The following is a 19,911-nucleotide window of genomic DNA, read 5'->3' on the forward strand; positions in this document are numbered from 1 at the left end:
TCTCCCGCCCCCATAGTGCTCATAAAGTACCCTACTCCAGGGTCTTAGGAGCCCCACCTGAAAGGGATCCTGAAGAAAGTTCTGTAAATAAAGATGAAGAGAGGCTACCACATGAGGAAGCCGTCCTTCCCTTTATCTCTTACGGGAGAAAGAGTGGAAGAGCGTGCCTGCGCGCTCGCTTCCCTACGGCCTCATCCTACTTCGGCCGTAGGGTGGCGCTGGTCGCAAGCTCCCTGGCAGCGCGGTCCTCCTGGCCGGCTTTGGGCCGCTCTAGCCGCCTTTCTCGCCTGCTCTGCCGGGAGGAGGGCGCGCTCGCGGGGGTCCCTCCAAGATGGCGGCGCAGAGGAGGAGCCTGCTGCAGAGTGTGAGGAACCCACTCGCTCTTCGGGCTGGGGGTTGGGATCCCGGGGGGACCTGTCGGGTGCAAGCGCGGCTCCTTCTCCGCCTTTAGTCGCCTCCCCGTCCCTGGCGGGGTGTGGCCGCCGTCCTCCCCCCCCTCATTCCCGACCCCGGGTGCGTGCGGCCCCGCAAGGCCCGCGCGTGCGCGTTGCCGGCCGGGCCGTCGGGGGCTCGGATTCGCGGTCCAGCGGCCGCGAGCGTCAAGGGCGCGTGGAGGGTGGGAGCGTTCTGGAGCCTGCAGGAACAGTGGCGCGCGGCCGCCGAGAGAGCCGGGGTAGCGAGCCTACCCCGGGCCCTGGGCGGGTCGTGCGATAATAATAATCATAGCAGCAGCAGCAGCAGCCAGTTGTGTATCGCTTACTGTATCCCAGGCTTTGTGCCAGTAGCTTTACATTTCTAAGTTTAATTTTTCATAACAGCCCCGTGAGACAAGTACTGTAATTCTTCCTGTTTTACAGATGAGGAAACTGAGGCAAAGAGAGGTGGTCATTTGCCAAAGGCCACACAGCTGGTAAGTGGCAGAGGCAGGATTAAAATCAGGAATTCTGATTCCAGAAACCCTCTTAACCTCTAGGCTATACGGAGGGGATGACTGGGTTCTGGTCCTGGCTGTAACTCACTGTGCTTCCATCAGCCTCAGTTTCCTTATCCGTTAGGTAAGAGCAGACAGTGGGAGGATTGTCTTGAGGCTCCCCCCTCCCACCTCTCCCCAGTCTGGACCCTCATGGGTTTGTCACTGGTGTCTTCCAGCCCCTGCATCCTTTTGACACACATATACATAGATGCACATGCGTGTTGGCACCATGGACTGAGGGCAGGTTGCTGGTCCCCTGGGTCCTCCTCAGACATGGCAGTCTGTTGTACTTGCCTGTGGACTTGTCTGCCTCCTGTACTGGAAAGTGAACTTGAAGAGAGGGTAACACTGAATAGCGTTACCAGCACCTCCCACCACTAGGTGCCGGGCATTCAATAAATTGTTTATAAAATAATGAGTAAAGCATTTGAGGCCAGGTCCAGTGCTCAGCCCTGACTTTACAGAAATGCAGCAGATCTTGGCCCTACTGCCCTAAGGGGTCGTGAAGCATTGGAACCAGAGGGTAAGGGTGGCCTTCAGTGCTGTAGTCTAATGAGAGGCTTTGTGTAGACTCCCTTTGAAATTGCTCCTCCAGGAAAGCGATTCCCAGCTTCTCCCAGTGGGGAATGCTCTCTTCCCCTCCACACCTTTGGCTGTCCCTTTATTTTACTACTGCCTGGCAGTTGGGCCTTATCCTTGAGTTGGTTAGGTAGACCTGGCCCTCTGCTTTGTAGGAGGGCAGGGCCCCTGTGTAAATGTCCCCAGTGTAGTAAATATTCCAGAAATACTGGGTGGATTGTGGCAGATGCTTGTGTGGTTAACTGTCGTAGGCTGACGTGGCTTGCTGAGGAGAGTGGCTGCCAGCTTCCCTCCCTTATCGGTGTGATGGAGCCCAGGGGCCTCGGGTTAGACAGAGGCGGGCTTTGCTAGCTCCAGAATGTGTGCAGTCTTTTAAAGTTGGGTGGTTAGCTTTAAGCGCATAGCACTGTGACGAAAGGCAAAGGGACGGCAGGGATGTCCACACCAGACCCCTCCCACGCTAATGATGATCAAGACATCTCTGCTCACAGGGTCCACGCGGTGTGCTGGGCTTGGTCTGCCCTCCACTGTCCTGAATCTGGTGAGAGTAGCTCAAACACCATCATTCAGCAGGTGGCTATGAGAGCTGCTGGTCTGTAGTTACTGGGCCTGGGGATACGAAGATAAATAAGGCAGGTGTCCACCCCCACTGCATTTGCAGTCCTGCGTGGGAGAAGGAGCCTGTATCACTAATGTGATGTGTAAGGCACTCTAGTGTCAATGTGTTGAGGGGCTGCAGATGGCCTGATTTGACCAGGTCAGTGGACGCTTGCAGGAGGGGCTGGGGATCTGCTGTCATGGTGCTGGGAGGGAGTGCCAGGGACAAGATGGCAGAGCGCTTCGTGGAATGTCATCCTGAGGAGTTTTGCCTTTGCTCCCCAGGTAGTGTAGTACCTTAAAAGGACTTTTGAAGAAAAGATGAGCTTTTGAAGTAGCTTCAAAAAAACTTGGGCCCTTCACAGCCTGATAAAACAGCTCACGGGTCCTGTATGGCCTTGGGCAAGTCACTGACATCCCTAAACCTTGATTTTTCACTTAACATCCCTGAACCTTGGTTTCCCCACCCGAGAGGACTCCCAGGAGTGTTGTCAGTATTAAATGGACACGTTACACTCCTGGCCTGGTGTGGTTACCCTCCAGCCATGAAGCTCCACCTTCAGTCCTGATGTGAATGAAGGTCTACAGTTCATTCTCTTAAACATCACTGAGTACTCAGTATGTGGCAGGCACTGTGTAGGTGCAGGGGACCCTGCCCTCGTGAAGCTTATGTTCTAGTAAGGGAGATAGGAAACAGAAAGAAGTGCAGATTATATATGATATAATAATATCCAGAATATAACATAGGGGGTGCCGTGAGGAAGAATAGGCAGGATTCACAGACAGCGGGTGAAGGGCCTGTTTCAGACAGAGTGGTCGGGGAAGACAGTTGAACGTTTGATGAGGTGAGGTGGGCGATGTGGGAGGGAGTATTCCTGCGTGAGGGAACGGGTGCACAGGCTCCCCTGTTAGGGGAGCGTCAGGGAGGCCAGCGTGGCTGGAGTGGAGTACGTTGGGGGAGTAGTAGAAGCCGAGGTCCGAGGGAGCCTTGTGGATCCTGATGTGAGCTTTGGATTCTGTGCTAAGTATGATGTGAAACTCTAGGGTGGGTTTGAGTAGGGGTGTGAAGTGATGTGGTTCGTGGCTGGAGAAAGAGCCTTCTGTCTAGAGGCAGGTGTTTGAGCGGCGAGAGTGGAAGCTTGGGACCTGCTGCGTGGTGCTCCCCGTTGCCCAGGTGTGAGACGACAGAGGCTCGGTCAGAGTGACGGAAGAGGGGTGGTGAGAAGGACCCAGTTCTGGCTGTGTTTGGGGGGAAGAGCTGATACGGTTTGCTGACGGATCAAGTGTGAGGTGTGTGACAGAGGAAGAAGAGTCGAGAAGGACTACGAGGTTTTGGTTGGAACAACAGTGGTGCCATTTACTGAGGTGGGGAGCCCTGGAGGAGGCGTGCCCTGGGGGTGGGGAGAATCAAGAGCTTAATTTTGCCTAAACTACTATTTACTTAATTATTTAAAAAGTCAACTTGAAATCAAATTTTTCCTGAGCAATTATATCTATGAAATCACAGGTCCTAGCCATATATTTTTCTTCTAATGTATGTTAAAATAAACACATAGCCTTAAAATAAAAACATCCTGGGCTTCCCTGGTGGCGCAGTGGTTGAGAGTCCGCCTGCCGATGCAGGGGACACGGGTTCATGCCCCGGTCCGGGAAGATCCCACATGCCGCAGAGCAGCTGGGCCCGTGAGCCATGGCTGCTGAGCCTGCGCGTCCGGAGCCTGTGCTCCGCAACGGGAGAGGCCACAAGAGTGAGAGGCCCGCGTACCGCAAAAAAAAAATAAAATAAAAAATAAAAACATCCTTTAGACCATCACCTACAACCGTCTCATATGCCGTCAGAATGTGGTCCAGCTGCTCCAGCACACGGTAAGCTCCACAATTATTAGTAGCCCCTTTAAGAATGCTTTAGTGCTATATTTGTGATGAAAACATAGAGAACCTTTGATGGAAACCCTAGTGAAAGAGGTGGGGGCCAGGAGTGGGGTCGGTCCCGGGGAAGCGAGGAAGGAAAAGGGGGTCATTCTCAAAGATAGAGATGGCAGGAGGCATCAGAGTGTTTTAGGCTTTTTGGAGAGAAAGAACTGCTGCCCCCACCCAGAGCCATCTTCCTGGGGGCATGATTCTCCCTTTCTGAGCTTCCTTTTTGCTTCTAAGGAATCCGGGTGCTTTCGCACAAAAACACTCGGCCTTTTCATACTATAATTAGATATTCAAGCTGTGGCCTGAACTTGGAATCATGCTTTTGTCTATTTCTGCTGCCCAGGAGTTTGAGATGAGTCTCTGTGGGGACTTTTATGGACTACTTTTTTTTTTTTTTAATTAATTAATTAATTAATTAAATTTATTTTATTTTTGGCTGTGTTGGGTCTTCGTTGCTGCGCTCAGGCTTTCTCTGGTTGCGGTGAGCAGGGGTTACTCTTCGTTGCAGTGCGCGGGCTTCTTATTGCGGTGGCTTCTTTTGTTGCGGAGCACAGGCTCTAGGTGTGTGGGTTTCAGTAGTTGTGGCTCACGGGCTCTAGAGCACAGGCTCAGTAGTTGTGGCACACAGGCTTAGTTGCTCCGCAGCACGTGGGATCTTCCCAGGCCAGGGCTCGAACCTGTGTCCCCTGCATTGGCGCAACCACTGCGCCACCAGGGAAGCCCTTATGGACTATTTTTATGTGATATGGTCACGTGTACGTGAGGTGCTAATGCTGAAATATATGTGTGCAAGGTGTGACCCCCTTAATGGGTTAAATACAATTGAATAACTAGAGAAATTTATACCAAAATATGAACTTTGGAATCTCCCTCAGAAAATCAAGTTAAAATTAGGCTTTTTGAAACAGATTCTTTCTTGTGAGAAATGAATTTGTAACCCATCAAAGAGTTAAGTGAGCCATACTCACTGTTGTATGTGTTTACGAGGCTCTAAGCCTGAGACTCCCCTTTCTCAGCTTCTCACGACTCATGTTCAGGCGCTAAGCACCGCTTGCTGCTGGTGCTGTGGGCCTGGCATTTGCGGGCGTGGGAGAAAGTGTGCATCAGTGTGTGCAGGGGTGGAGGGGTGGGTGGTTTGTGTGAGTAGAAAATACATGACCTTTCCGAAAACTGTTCAGAAACGTGGAGGAAGGAAGCAAGAGTGTTGGCAGTCTGGTGGGTTTTAATAGAATCAGCAATGAATGCTTGGTATGGATAATCCCCGATGGCGGTGGAGAGAAGGGGGAGAATACAATTGAAGCTTACCCGGCCACAGCAGGGTGAGAATGATTTGAGGGCCACTGCTGAAATCAGGGAGGACCAGATACTCTCCCACTCCCACACGGGTAGCACCTCCTGGAACTCGCTGGCAGCTTGTTACTGAATGTTTGAGCTGCTGTGGGGACTGCACTCTATGCAGGGCCGTCGCTGAAGGAGCACTCATGAGTATCTGAGAAATTGCCCATATGTCATTGGGTCTAAGACACTATGGATTATAAGGACACATCATTATTTTATATGCTACTAAGAAAGAAAGTGCCCTGCTAATTAACTTGTAACACACTAACTTCAGCAATATTAAAAATGTTGAAAATACGTGTCTTTGAATCGGTGAAATAAAGTAGCCAATTAACAATACCAGGCTATAACCTGAGAGTTGCCACAAGTTGCCAAATAGTTAATAGCCAGTGAGTAGGTACCCAGAATGCACGGTGAGGCCACGGAATGGATTTCTCAGGGAAGGGGCCCCATGGCCTTGGGCAGTATTTTCCCAGAACCTGGAACACATTCAGTGAGATGGTTAGGTGTATGCCGATGTAAAACGCATCCTTACATATGGAGGTTATTTGCTCTTTAGTTCTCTTTGAAACTTCCTGATGATATCAGGAGATAAACTTGGTTTGGTCCTAGTATGTATGTAACACCTTTCTGATTCTTGCTTATCTCCCTTTATTTCAACAGAGAGAACAGGGCTTCAGCTCAGAGTGCAGCAGCCCATGAGTTAAGCTAGAATTTAATAACCTTGTTTTGTTTTCCTTTTTTATTACCATCAAGATTTGGCAGGTAATAATGATTTTCCACTTATAATACTGAAGAGTTTACATTCAAAATGAAGTCATTTGAATAAAAGAAAAAATGGCAGATTAAAGAAAAAACATGAAATGGATAATTTGTTGAAGATGGTGAGTGGATGGTTGAGGTTTGGGAAACACGGGCCTCTGGCACCAGTGGGATTTGAGCCGGGCTTTTGTGGGTGGATAGGACTTGGAAAGACAGAAAGGGGGAGGCTCTGCTTTACCATAGATACTATTTAATATGCTCTTTGGGTAATTTTTTTCTTACTTCTTCTCTCTTAAATAGCAAGGCAAGTTGGCTAGAAACTCACTGTTTAAAGAATGTCAGTGTGAAATAGGAGAACTTTGCTCAGCAAGGTTCATATATAAATAGTTGGTTTGTTTTAAAGTATGTGCTTGTTTCTGTGACTGTACCTCTAGGGTCAGTAGCCTCTTTATATGAGGTTCCAAAAATACATATGGCTTTTCAAGTATCATAAACCTTTGGCGGAGGTGTTACTTCCCTTCTGTGTTTAGTGCAGACACCTCCTGTCAGAAGTGGGTTAGCTTCCCACGCTTTTTGTTCTGGTCACAGTTTTTTAGAAGTCATTTGGAACACTCTGTAGCAGGCCTTATCTGTACAAGATAGACAGCTGAGTGAGATTGTTAATCTGTCAAAGGGTGAGATCCAAAACTATGTCAACAGGCTGGATGGCTGAGATGAAAGCATTAAGATATAATCCAACCGATATAAATTTAAGTTTAAAAAACTCCTCTAAAAAAAAAAAACTCCTCTACAGGAGTGTGGTTTTGGGGAACTGACTCAAGAGAACTTCAGAGGAAAAAGACTTTGTTATTTTAGTTGACAGTAAGTAGAGGCTAGATGCCCATCTTTTCTTTTAAGTATATGAAGGCTGTTGATTTTTTGTGTTGATTTTGTATCCTGCCACCTTACTGATTTATTTCATTTGAGTTAGTTTTATTATTTATTCTTTAGGGTTTCCAAATGCCATCATATCAACTGCAAATAGAGATAACTGTACGTCTTTTCCAAGTCGTATGCTCTCCTTCTTTTCTCTTGTCTAATTGCATGTGCTAACACCTCCAGTTCATTATTAAGTAATGGAGACTATAGGTATCCTTGCTTTGTTCCTGATCCTAATGCGAATGCCTTTTGTGTTTAGCCACTAAGTAAGATGCTGGTATTAGGACTGACCGAAGTATATATATAATGGCACATTAAGAAAATATCCATCCATTACTGTTTCCTTAAGTGTTTTTATCAGAAATGGACAAACACTGCCCTTAAGCCCTGGAGTCCTTACCCACTGACGTAAACACTGATTGCCAATTACTAAAATAAATGCATTTCCAAAATATTACTAGCTCAACATTATGAAAATCAAATTTCAGAAAAAGCACTTAACCCTGTAGAATTATCCAGACACTAGGCTTAAATACTTTCTGAAGAATAAGGTGCTTGTTAAGTAGGTTGACCACTGTCAGACACACAGTCTTTCTGGTTTGGGGAGCTTGCTATGCTCATGTCAGCCGGGCATGGCTGCAGCAGCCAGCGTGGCATCAGCCGCTCCTGAGAGCAGCTTCGTGAGCTCCCATCTTGAAGTGCTTTTACATGAATTGTTCCTCTGCCATGACACACTGATGTGGCAAGTTCCTCAGTCGTCCATTTGAGTTTGTCTCCTTCCTTGTGAAAGACTAATGTACTAGTCTTTTTCATAGTGTATTTCTCAATGCCGAGTGGGCCCATAAGTTGCTCGGGTAGTATTTATTTTTTTTCTGGAAAGTATGAATTTATTGGAAAGATTTAAGTCCCTGGAAGCCTGTCTCTGTCCCTTGTGGGAGTTAGATAATGGCAGAGGAAGCACTGTGATTGCAGCATTGATGACAGGTTTTGCATTGTGGGTGACACGTTCATATTGTTCATCTCATATTAGAGGACAAGTTCAATCCATCTTAATCTCAGTTTTAATCACAAACAGGATTCTAGAAAGTATAAATGTCTTCTCCTCCCATGCTTTAAAACAGCTGGGACATTTTGGGGTGCCGAATACTGGCTTCTTGGCCCATCTTTTCAGGACAGGAGACACTCCTAGTTGGGGAGATGCTTTTGTGCCTCTGCTTAATCTTATGCTTAATTTCATCCTGGTTAGAGGCAGGAGGCAGACCCTAGAAAAAGGAGTTTCTTTGGGAAATTTACTTGCGAGGTTGCCTGAGACCTTTATGAGGTCCTTGGTGATGGAGGTATATTAATCAGATCTCAGACATAGGGGATGATTGGCAATATCTGTTCCTTGCAATATAATTCCTTGGCAGTGAACTCCTTTCTGTGGCCTAAAAGGCCTTACACTGTCCTTACTTGGGCACACACGTGCGTGCATGTGTGTGAACGCAGGAGCAAGCCACTTTCCCTGCTACTCACTACAGAGGCCACGCCAGCCTCACACTTCCTTAAACCTAAGTCATTTTATTTTCTACCTCAGGGTCTTTGCATCTGCCTGGAAGGCTCCTTCCCCAATTTCTGAAATGGCCACTGCTCCATAATCGTTCAGGTCTGTCTCAGAGGTCACCAGAGAGGCTTCTTCTGACCACCTCATCTGAAAGAGCCCTCCCCACCACTGTCTGTCCCCTTACCCTGATGTATTTTCTCCATAGCACGTTTCCTTGTCTAAAAGTGCCTTGTTTATTTATTGTATTACATGTTTGAAGTCTCTCTCCCTAGAAAGGAAGTTTCAAGCCAGGACCCTCGGTTGTTTTCTCCACTGTGTCCACAGCACCTGGAGTAATGCCAGCCTGTTGTAAATGTTCAGTAAACATTTGTTGAATGAATATATGTATTAATCAAATATACTCTCACTGCATAATGTCATATGTGGATTCCAAAGACTGAATTTCACACTTAGGTTAAGAGAGACATTTTTGTTGCTTTAAAATGAGACAGGTCAGGGTTAAAACTAGAAACAATTTTGTGTTACTGTGAAGCAGTTTTTTGTTTTGTTTTGTTTTATTTCCCTGTAGCTTGACCTGAAAGAGTTAAATGCTCAGCGTCATCGGGAGCTGAGCAGGATTTCAGCTCTCGTCGCTGTTCCTTTTCCATTAGTAGATTTTAGTCATATGTTCTGTCGTCAAGGACTACTAGTAGGCATTGGTAGCTTTTTAGCCCTTGTGGTGAAGTTGTGTGAATTTTTAAAGTCCCGTAAAGAAGACACAAGGACTTTTAAAGACAGACCGTTAGATGAATTGCAAGATTCAATATAGTGAACATGTCACATCTCCTCAGATTGATCTATACATTTGAAACAATTCCAGTCAAAGTCCCAGCAGGATTTTCTTGTAAATACAAGCTGATTCTAAAATTTATATGGAAAGGTAAAGGAACTAGAATAGCCAAAACAGTTTTTTTGTGTGTGTGTGGTACGCGGGCATCTCACTGTTGTGGCCTCTCCCGTTGCGGAGCGCTCCGGACGAGCAGGCTCAGCGGCCATGGCTCACGGGCCCAGCTGCTCCGCGGCATGGGGGATCTTCCCGGACCGGGGCACGAACCCGTGTCCCCTGCATCGGCAGGCGGACTCTCAACCACTGCGCCACCAGGGAAGCCCTATAATGTAGATTTTAAATACAGGTTAATAAAGCTATGGTCATCAAGAGCTTTGAGTTGGTGGAAGGATAGACACATAGATCAATGGAATAGAATAGAGTCAAGAAATAGACCCATACGTGTATGGCCAGTTAATTGTTGACAAAGGTGCAAAAGGTAATTAAACGGAGAAAGGATAGTCTTTTTTTTCAAGTAACCAGAAGTATTTAAAATACTCTTTTTTTTTTAAATTTACTTTTGGCTGCGTTGGGTCTTTGTTGCTCGCGTGGGCTTTCTCTAGTTGCGGCGACTGGGGGCGCTGCTCTTCATTGCGGTGCACGGGCTTCTCACTGCGGTGGCTTCTCTTGTTGCGGAGCACAGGCTGTAGGCTTCAGTAGTTGTGGCGCATGGACTCTAGAGCACAGGCTCAGTAGTTGTGGTGCACAGGCTTAGCTGCTCTGCGGCATGTGGGATCTTCCCAGACCAGGGCTTGAACGTGTGTCCCCTGCATTGGCAGGCGGATTCTTTTTTTTTTTTTTTTTTGGCAGGTGGATTCTTAACCACAGTGCCACCAGGGAAGTCCAGAGAAAGGATGGTCTTTTCAACAAATAGTATTGGAAAAATTGGACATCCATTTGCCAAAAAAAAAAAAAAAATTTACCTAAATCTCCTGCCTTATATAGAAATTAACTCAAAATGGATCACAGGTCTAAATGTAAAACTATAACACTTTTATTTTTTATTTATTTATTTTTAAATTTATTTATTTGACTGTGCCAGGTCTTAGTTGTGGCATGAGGGATCCTTTAGTTGAGACATGCAGGCCCTTAGTTGCAGCATGCATGTGGGATCTAATTTCCTGACCAGGGATCAATCCTGGGCCCCCTGCATTGGGAGCATGGCGTCTTGACCACTGGACCACCAGGGAAGTCCCTATAACACTTCTAGAAGAAAACAGAAGACATCTTGACCTGGGACTGGGCAAAGAGTTCTTAGACATGACATCAAAAGCATGAACCATGAAAGAAAAAAAATGATTAAATGGATTTCATCAGGGGCCACAACTATTGAGCTCCCGTGCCTCAGTGAGAGAGCCCGCGTGCTGCAAACTACAGAGCCCCCGTGCTCTGGAGCCCGTGCGCCACAGCTAGAGAGAAGCCTGAGCACTGCAATGCAGAGACGGCTCACTGTAACGAAAGATCCCACATGCCTTAACAAAGATCCTGTGTGCTGCAACTAAGACCCAACGCAGCTGAAAAAATAAGAAAAATAAATAAATATTTTTTAAAGAAGGATTTCATCACAACTAAAAACTTTTGCTTTACAAAAGACACTCACTGGTAAGTGAATGAAATAGCAGGTAGAGACTGGGAAAAATATTTGCAAATCACATATGCAAGAAAAGACTTTTATCCAAAATATATGAAGGACTCTCAAAATTCAGTAGTTAAGAAAACAAACAACACAATTAAAACATAGGTATGAGACTTAAAGAGACACTTCACCAAAGAAGATATATGAATGGCAAATAGGCACATGAGAAGATGCTCAACATCATTATTAGCCATTAGGGAAATGCAAATTAAAGCTGTGATGAGATATCATTATACACTTCTTAGAATGTCTAAAAAAACAAATACCATGTGATGAGGATGTGGAGCAGCAAGAACTGTTGTGCATTCATTACCTGTGGGATGCACATGGTGCACCACTGTGGAAAGCAGTTTGGCAGTTTCTTATAAAGTTAAACAGCAGTCTCACTCCTAGGTATTTACCCTAGAGATATGAAAAGTCATGTTCACACAGAAACCTGCCCATGAGTGTTTATAACAGCTCTCTTCATAATTGCCAAAAACTGGAAACGGGCTTCCCTGGTGGCGCAGTGGTTGAGAGTCCGCCTGCCGATGCAGGGGACACGGGTTCGTGTCCCGGTCCGGGAGGATCCCCCATGCCGCGGAGCGGCTGGGCCCGTGAGCCATGGCCACTGAGCCTGCGCGTCCGGAGCCTGTGCTCCGCAACGGGAGAGGCCACAGCAGTGAGAGGCCTGCGTACCGCCAAAAAAAAAAAAAAAACTGGAAACAGCCCAAATGCCCTTCAGGGGATGAATGGATAAACCGTACTACATCCATATGATGGAATACTGCTCTACAATAAAAAGGGACCAACTGTTGATGCACACACCAGCTTGGATGAATCTCAAAGGCATAATGCTGAGTGAGAGAAGCCAGTCTCAAAAGGTTATGTACTTAAAGACATAGAGTACAATGGTGGTTGCCAGGGGCTGGAGGGAAGGGAGAACGGGGAGTTTTTGTTTAATGGGTATAGAGTTTCAGTTTTACAAGATGAAAAGAGTTATGGGGATGGATGGTGGTGATGGCTGCACAACATTATGAATATATTTAATACCAGTAAAATGTACACTTAAAGATGGCTTGAAAAATGGTTTAGATGATAAAGTTTATGTTACATGTGTTAACCACAATAAAAAGAGGAAGAAAAAGGGTATGCATTGCATAATTTGATTTATGGCATTCTTGAAAAGACTGTAGAGTGATGGGGCACAGGTCACTGGTTGCCAGGAGTTAGGGGAGGGTGTGGCTTCAAAGGGGCAGCATGAGGGCGTGTTTGGGGAAGATGGGCTGTTCTGTATCTTTATTGTGGTGGTAGTTACACAAATCTCTACGAGTGTTAAAATTCATAGACCTGCCCACCAGAAAGGCAGTTTTACTATATGCTAATTTAAAAATAAAAACAAACTCCCACACCCTGCTGAAGTTGCTCCAGGGTGCAAAGCACAAAACTAAAGCGCTGGAATAAATGCAGCATAAAAGCAATTGAAATGAAAATAAAAAATAAAAAAGCTATAAAGTCACTCCCTGTCAGTATGTAAATAAACAAAAGATGAAATTTGCCACGGAAGCTAACCACAGGCTTTTTTACATATCTGATTGCAAAAGCCTGTTGAAGTAGCTTTCACATCCTTTTTTGAAGTCTGTTACTGCTAACTTGTAAGAAGTTGTGCACAGTATTCGTGCTTGTTTAATTTTCAATAAAGCTTTCAATCCAAATTTTACTCTCCTTGCAGTTGAACTTTGATTTTCCCAGTTTTAGGTTGCTCTAGTTCAGCTTGGTGGGCACGGGAATGCCTTTGCGAACCAGGCAGGGCTCTCAAGTGGGGGCTGGGTGTAGGGGAGGCTTTCAGTGAGAGTTAGTGGATCACACCTGCGCCTTGTGTCCGGGTCGATTCTGGGGCTTAGAAAATGCAGGTGCTCAGAGTGCCCCGCCCAAGGAGATTTAGGAAATTCAGAGTCTGTGTTTGGGCCGCCTCCTAGACAGCTCTGTGTATATGTGCGTGTGTTTGTGTTTAAAGCTCTGTCGTGGTTATACTGAACAGCTTGCTTTGAGATCCATGGGGTAGAATGGGGGTCAGACACAGGCAAAAGTGGGGGGCCAAGTGTAGTAGGGATACGCAAGAGGGCTGGCAACCAAGCCTGGGGAGGGCCTTCCTGAAGGAAGACTTCCTGGAGGCGGTGACTCCCGAGCCAGAGTCCCGAAGGACATGGAGAATTATTAGACAAGGACAAGGAGGATGTTTTACGCAGAGGGAAAGAGCGGGATGTGGACAGGGTACTGCAAGCATTTGGTCCTAGTGGAGAAGCATATGGCAGGGGGGCAGATGGGAGAGGACACCAGGGTGGAGTGGGGACCAGGGCGTGGAGACCCCAGTGCCAGGAAGAGTGACTGAGGCTGAGCTTCTAAGTCACTTTCTCTAGGTGTGGATCTGGGTTGCTTGAATCAGTCACCTGGGAGGAGCTGTCTACACTGCATATATCCTGAGCCCCGCCAGGATCAGACATTCTGTGGGAGGGGCCTGGAAATCTGCGGTTTTAACCAGTGCCCAAGGGATTGGAGTCGGAGCCATTGCAGTGCAAGGTGGGGACCACCAAAGGGTTTTTATACGAGGAGTTTGCTTCACTTGTGTATGTGTGTTTTCACTCATGCTCCACAGCGTAGCGCACTCCTGGAGATCACTGCTGAGCCTTGCATGTGGGAACTCTAGTCTTTTTCAGGTTTCCTGGGGAAGTTTGTGGATTAGCCATAAACCACGCAAACCCTTCTGCAGGTGTTTGTTCATACACGCATCATTGTTTTCCAGGAGGAAGTGGAACCCTCTGGGTGGGGCTCCGGGCCTGCTAGGTTTTTGTTGGGGAAGAAAAAGAAGATGAGGTGGGGTCTGCCCAGGGCGAGAAGGTAATGCGTCTTGGTTTCCTGGTGTCCTTCCCAGGAGCAGCAGCCAAGCTGGACGGATGACCTGCCGCTCTGCCACCTCTCTGGAGTTGGCTCAGCCTCCAACCGCAGCTACTCTGCTGATGGCAAGGGCACTGAGAGCCACCCACCAGAGGACAACTGGCTCAAGTTCAGGTGAGGGTGCTGGCAGTGCTTTCCTGGGCACCAGAAGTAGGTTTGCAAGCAAGAGAAAGCAGTTTTGCAGCTGTTTTCCGTGGGGCTTCCTAGTACGATATGGCCCACGGGAGGTGGTGTCTGCTGCTGTCCCTTCCACATCTAGACCTCAGACCAGCTGAAGGCCTGCTACAGGGGGCAGGGGTATCCTAGAAAGTGATGGCCAGAGTGCAATGATGGTCAAAATGGGGGACCCACGTGGGCACCTGAAGCCACAGCTGCTGTGTCTTTTGTCTCCCCAATGCCTTTCCCTCCTCCCCCTCACTCTGGAGCTGGCATCACTCTTCTGTGAGCCCCTGGTCTCAGGCCACCTCCTGCCCTCTCCCTCTGTCAGGAGTGAGAACAACTGCTTCCTGTACGGGGTCTTCAACGGCTACGATGGCAACCGGGTAACCAACTTCGTGGCCCAGCGGCTGTCCGCGGAGCTCCTGCTGGGCCAGCTCAGCGCCGAGCACACTGAGGCCGACGTGCGGCGGGTCCTGCTGCAGGTACTGGGGCTCAGGCTGGCTGGCCGTGGCTGAGTTCCCTGGGCCTCGGCCCTGCGACTGCAGAGCGTGTGGTTAGCCCAGGGCTGGTCTGAAGACCTCGCTGGCTCCTTGCCTCTGCAGAAGAACCAGCTCTGGGAGCCTCTCCCAGCAGCAGGGGCACCCCACTTCCCGGGTGCAGGGCCGGGCAGCCAGCAGCAGTCCTTCCCCACGCCTGGCAGGGTTGGCTCTGGACGAGATGCCCCTGGGGAAGGGGATTATGGACATTGCCTTGGACGTGGGGTATGGTGGCAGCTGCTGAGCCCTGGTAGAAACAAGGTCATTGAGGGTGACCCTCTCCCTCCGTGTGGCTTAGGCACTCAGCCGCTGGTCAATGGGGGCTCCCCAGGCCCCGCCTCCTCGCTCCTGGTTGGCTCGTACTTGTTTGCCACTTCTGCGTTTCTGCTTGCTGCTGTTCTGGAGTTTTTCCTCCTGGCATCGCCTTTTGCCTTTTGGAAGCAAGTCCAGGGGCACTTAGCTTTAGATGAGAAGTGTGGATTCCTCTTCCTCGAAAACAGCGTTCCCAGCCATTTTCCTGCCTTGGCACCTGAGGCCCAGTGCCAGTGATTCTCAGCTGGTGCCCTTGGGAAAGGTGGCAGCATGAGCTGTGTTGAGGGGCCTTCAGGATGTGGCAATGACACTAGCTGTCACTGACCTGGACTTAGTCTGAGCCGGGTGCTGGGTGCTCAGGGAGGACACCCTCAGTCACGCTCAGAACAGCACTTCCTCTGTTTTGTCGATCCGTGAGGAGGCTGCGCTGCCTGGCCGGCAGGTGCAGAACTGGTTGTCACCCTCAGGCAGCCTGACTCCGAACCTGTGCGCCCCACCTCTGTGCCGCGTCCCGCGTCTCTGGTCGCTCTGCACTGCCACCTGGAAGGCACCAGCCCCACGGGGCCACCTTTATCAGACCTTGCTCTGCAGGAGCAGCAGTGCCTGGCGGTGCTGTGTGAGGCCCCAGCGCGTGGTAGCCTGCAGCTGATACAGCTTGTTGCTGTTAATAGCATTTCAGCATCAGATGACAGTGGTGTTTGAACTGGCCTTTGCCTCCTTGTCCTCTGCCTCCAGGCCTTCGATGTGGTGGAGAGGAGCTTCCTAGAGTCCATCGATGATGCATTGGCAGAGAAGGCGAGCCTCCAGTCCCAGCTGCCTGAGGTAACGTCCCCAGCCTGCGCCCCAGGAGAAGCAGATCAAGGTCCAGCTTTGCTAGGAGCAAGGACTCATCTGCCACGTCCCTCCCAGGCCATTGATACAACCGGGCCAGAGCGGCAGGCGTTAGGGGACAGTTTCTGATGGGATGCGGGTGGCAACGGGTCTGCCCTCCTAGGGCCCTCCTTGGCTGGCTATGAGCAGCCATACTCTGCGACTCCATTTGGGGTGGACCTAGGGTGTGAGAGAAGCTCCTTCCAGGTCGGTCCTCGGCCCGAATCTGTCCAGACCTCGTCACCTGCCTGCTCACGTCATGCGCAGGTACCTTCAGGGCCGACGGGACGAGTTAGGTCACGCCTGGCTTTCCTGAAAGAAGCCTGTCCTGGAGCTGCAGCCAGCTTCCTTCCCAGCCGGGCCTCAGATGCTCTGTCTTTAAGGGAGGGGAGGTTGGTGAGATGCTCTCCAAGGCCCTGGCCTGCTCTGACCGCCGATGATGGCTTCTAGGGCGCCCCTCAGCACCAGCTGCCTCCTCAGTATCAGAAGATCCTCGAAAGACTCAAGACGTTGGAGAAGGAGATTTCAGGAGGAGCCATGGCCGTGGTGGCGGTCCTTCTCAACAACAGGCTCTATGTCGCCAATGTCGGTGAGCCACCTGCCTGTCCCAAGGCGAGAGAGCAGGGGAGAAGGTCAGCCTCGGGATCCGTGTGTCCTTTGGGTGGTCTGCTTCCCAGACACAGAAGACCTCCACCTCGAGCGTCCTGAGACCACTAAGTGTTTCCCGTTAACTCCATAGGACGTCTCAGTCCCAGCCCGGGGCATTTGAAATACCTGCTGAGAGGCTGGTGTCCCGGCTTGAGCCCCCCCGTGCCCCTAACTGGCCTTTGGCCTTGGGGAGTTGTGTCCCCTCTCTGGGCTACCTCAGTGGCTTCCTTGTCTGGAAGAGGTTGCCCGGCTGTGGAAGACCCACTTGGCATGAAGGGCGGCAGGATGGGCTGAGTGTGGGCTGGAGGGTGAGAGGTCACAGGGGCGTTTGGATTAGTAGGTGAAGAAGGGCCGTGTGGGAGCCCGAGAAGGCGGTGCCCTCAGGGTGCAGTTTACTGCAGGGGCTCTGGAGAGACCCCACCGATACGGTCCCGCTTCTCTTCCTCCTTTCCTTAAGATTTCGTTGTGGAAAAAATTCAAAACTATAATAAACAGCAGAGTGAAGAGCATTTAATGAACTGCTGTGCACCCAGCCCCCAGCCCCAGCATCCTCCCCCGGCCAGCCTCACTTCATCTACAGCCCTCTGTCCCCGCATTGTTGTTAAGCAAACCCAGACATTGTGTTGTGCTATCTGTAAATATTGCAGTGTGGCTCCTTAGAGAAAAGGTCTCTTATTAAAATCCTAATCGTAATTGTCCTCGGATGTCACTGGAAAAGTTTAACCTAATTCCTTAATATTATCACCTCTCCCTGACTGGTGACTGGCTCCAGTGGTCTGAGCCTATTTTCTTTGCTCATTTCAAGGATTTCCACGTGTGAGATGCTTGCCATTTCTCTCTTTTCTCAACGTGTCCCGTTCTTCGCTGTGCTCTCAGTCTTTGCTCAGCTGCTCAAATTCTTCTGCAGGTACGAACCGTGCACTTTTATGCAAATCCACGGTGGATGGTCTTCAGGTGACACAGCTGAACGTGGACCACACCACAGAGAATGAGGATGAGCTCTTCCGGCTCTCACAGCTGGGTGAGTGGGGGGTGGGGCCTGGTGGCTCACCCTGTGCCTTCTGTTGGCCATGTAGAGAGAGGCATGAAGTGGACGGGCTGTGACCTTGGGCTTGGGACCAGCCTGCTTGGGGTTGAATCCCAGCCCTTCCACTTACTAGTTGGTGATTTTGGAACTTACTTAAGTTTTCTGTGCCTCAGTTTCCCCTTCTGTGTAATGAGGATAATAGTAACACTTAACCTCAGGGTGTTGTGAGGATTGAAAGAGTTATTACATGTGAAACGCTTCCAGGAGTCTCTGGTATGCACTGTTATTGGTGGAGACTGAGAGGCCAAAGAAGTCCTGGGGCTCCAGCTGCTGCCATGGCCACCCCCTCCCTTCCCTGTGAGCCCAGGCTGCAGAGGGAGCTGAGCTGGGCGGTGCTGGATCTGCTGTCCCGTAGGGGAGGACTCTGAGCCACGGGTGTTCTGCTGGGGATGGGGGCTGAGGACACTGGGGGACTTTGGGCTAACTGCCCTCCAAGGTGCCTGCTATGATTTCACTTCCTGTTCAGTGCCTTGTTTTTGTGGATATGTCTGTATCCCCTTCTTTTGGTTCTTCTTTTTGAACAAACTGAGGTTGTCGTGTTGTTCTTCCTCTGGTAGGTTTGGATGCAGGAAAGATCAAGCAAGTGGGGGTCATCTGTGGGCAGGAGAGCACCAGGCGCATTGGGGACTACAAGGTCAAATACGGCTACACTGACATCGACCTGCTCAGGTGAGGGGCTGGCCCAGCTGCCCCCATTTGTAAGACCAGAGGCCTGGGGCAGATGCAGATTTTAGGCTCTCGGGACAAAAGATACAATTGAGGTAGTTTGGAGCCCAAGGAGATTCTTTCGTTCTCCCGGAGAGGTTGGTGTGGGGCAGGCCCTGGATCCAGCAGGCAGCAGGCCAGGAGTTGGGGTCCTGTAGAGCTAGGCTGGCAAGGGGTTAGGTGGTCAGCTGGGCCAAAGCCAAGGGCAGCAACCAGTGCCACAGGGCCTGGCAGGAGAGGCCAGAGTTGGCATGAGTTGCCTGATGTGGATAGAGACAGACCGAAGGCCTGTTGGTCAGTATTGTCATGACTGGGGCCAGGGCGGGGCTGCCAGATGGGTTGTCCCTTCTGGATGCCACCCACTGCTCATAGCAAACAGACGATGATAATAATGGGAGCCTTCATCCAAGCCCATGCACAGTTTTTTACATCCATTCTCTTATTCAGTCCTCAGGCCCTATGAAGTGGGTGCTGTTATTGCCCCAAAGGTATTTTCGTGTGAGGAAACTGACACATGCAGACATTAGGTAGCCTGCCTGGTCTCAGGGCTAATAGTGGGCTTAGGCAAGACTTGAACCCAGGCAGGCTGACTTCAGAGCTCATGTCCTGAACTACGGTGACCCTCTATGCGAGAACACCGTGTGTGTGTGTGTGTGTGTGTGTGTGTGTGTGTGTGTGTGTGTGTGTGTGTGTGTGTGTGTGTGTGTGTGTGTGTGTGTGTGTGTGTGTGTGTGTGTGTGAGTGAGAGAGAGAGAGAGAGAGAGAGAGAGAGAGAGAGAGAGAGAGAGAGGCCCATCTTGTGTCTTAGAAAACAGGTGTTACAGCTCCTTACCCGCACAAGGGTTCGTTTGCTTTATGGAAAGGTCCATCTGTGGTTTAAAACAATTCAAACAGTGCCCAGGCTATGCAGCGAAAAGGGAATCTTCCTCCCACCCCAAGCCCAGACTCCTTCCTCAGAAGCTGCTAGTTTCTGAGGTATCCTGCCCTGGAGTTTCTGTGTACATGTGCGCATGTGTGTGCGCGCCGCATGCACTGTGCATGGCGCGTGCTTATTGGGGGTGGGGAGGGAGCAAGTTGCTTTTTCAAAACACCCACAAATGCTAGCATTCCTCGCCCAGTGTTGTGCACCTCACTTTTTTCAGTCTAGGCACCCACTCCTCCATTCCTGCACACCTACAATTTAGGCTGGCAGCATTCTTGGTAACAGTTGCTAGGATTCCAGTGTGTAGCTGTCAGCACTCACCTAACCCGCCCCTACTGATGGACCAACCTTCAGGATGTTGCCAGACTCACTCTTTCAAATCCTGTTGCCAGGAACATCTTCTTATCCTTGCCCTGTGTGCATGTGTGCATGTTGGAGCTTCCTGACATTGACCAGCTCTGATGGTGCGTCAGTTCATTGTCCCTCTGCAGCTAGAGTGTATGTGGGGCCTGGGTCAGCTTGGAGGAGCCCAAGAGGAGTGGGCTTTTAAAAGAGAACCCATCCCTCTGGCTGTCCCACCCTCCCCCTGCCACCCCACAGCTCTGTG

The 19,911-nt window shown here is 49.6% G+C and overlaps 1 protein-coding gene across 1 annotated transcript in view; it reads left to right on the top strand.

Moving 5' to 3' along the window:
• Positions 1-331: 331 nt before the first annotated feature.
• TAB1 (TGF-beta activated kinase 1 (MAP3K7) binding protein 1) overlaps positions 332-19,911 on the top strand; it is a gene marked incomplete at its 5' end in the record, with an annotated part of 24,787 nt that continues 5,207 nt past the window's right edge. Inside the window, 8 exons of the mRNA XM_079714906.1 lie at positions 332-364; positions 14,043-14,179; positions 14,553-14,706; positions 15,808-15,894; positions 16,393-16,531; positions 17,498-17,611; positions 18,235-18,346; positions 18,871-18,880. Coding sequence (XP_079571032.1) covers positions 332-364; positions 14,043-14,179; positions 14,553-14,706; positions 15,808-15,894; positions 16,393-16,531; positions 17,498-17,611; positions 18,235-18,346; positions 18,871-18,880 — 786 coding nt within the window. The remainder of the gene's footprint in view (positions 365-14,042; positions 14,180-14,552; positions 14,707-15,807; positions 15,895-16,392; positions 16,532-17,497; positions 17,612-18,234; positions 18,347-18,870; positions 18,881-19,911) is intronic.

Source organism: Hyperoodon ampullatus (genome assembly GCF_949752795.1).
Source record: "Hyperoodon ampullatus genome assembly, chromosome: 11".
Classification (NCBI taxonomy): Eukaryota; Metazoa; Chordata; class Mammalia; order Artiodactyla; family Ziphiidae; genus Hyperoodon; species Hyperoodon ampullatus.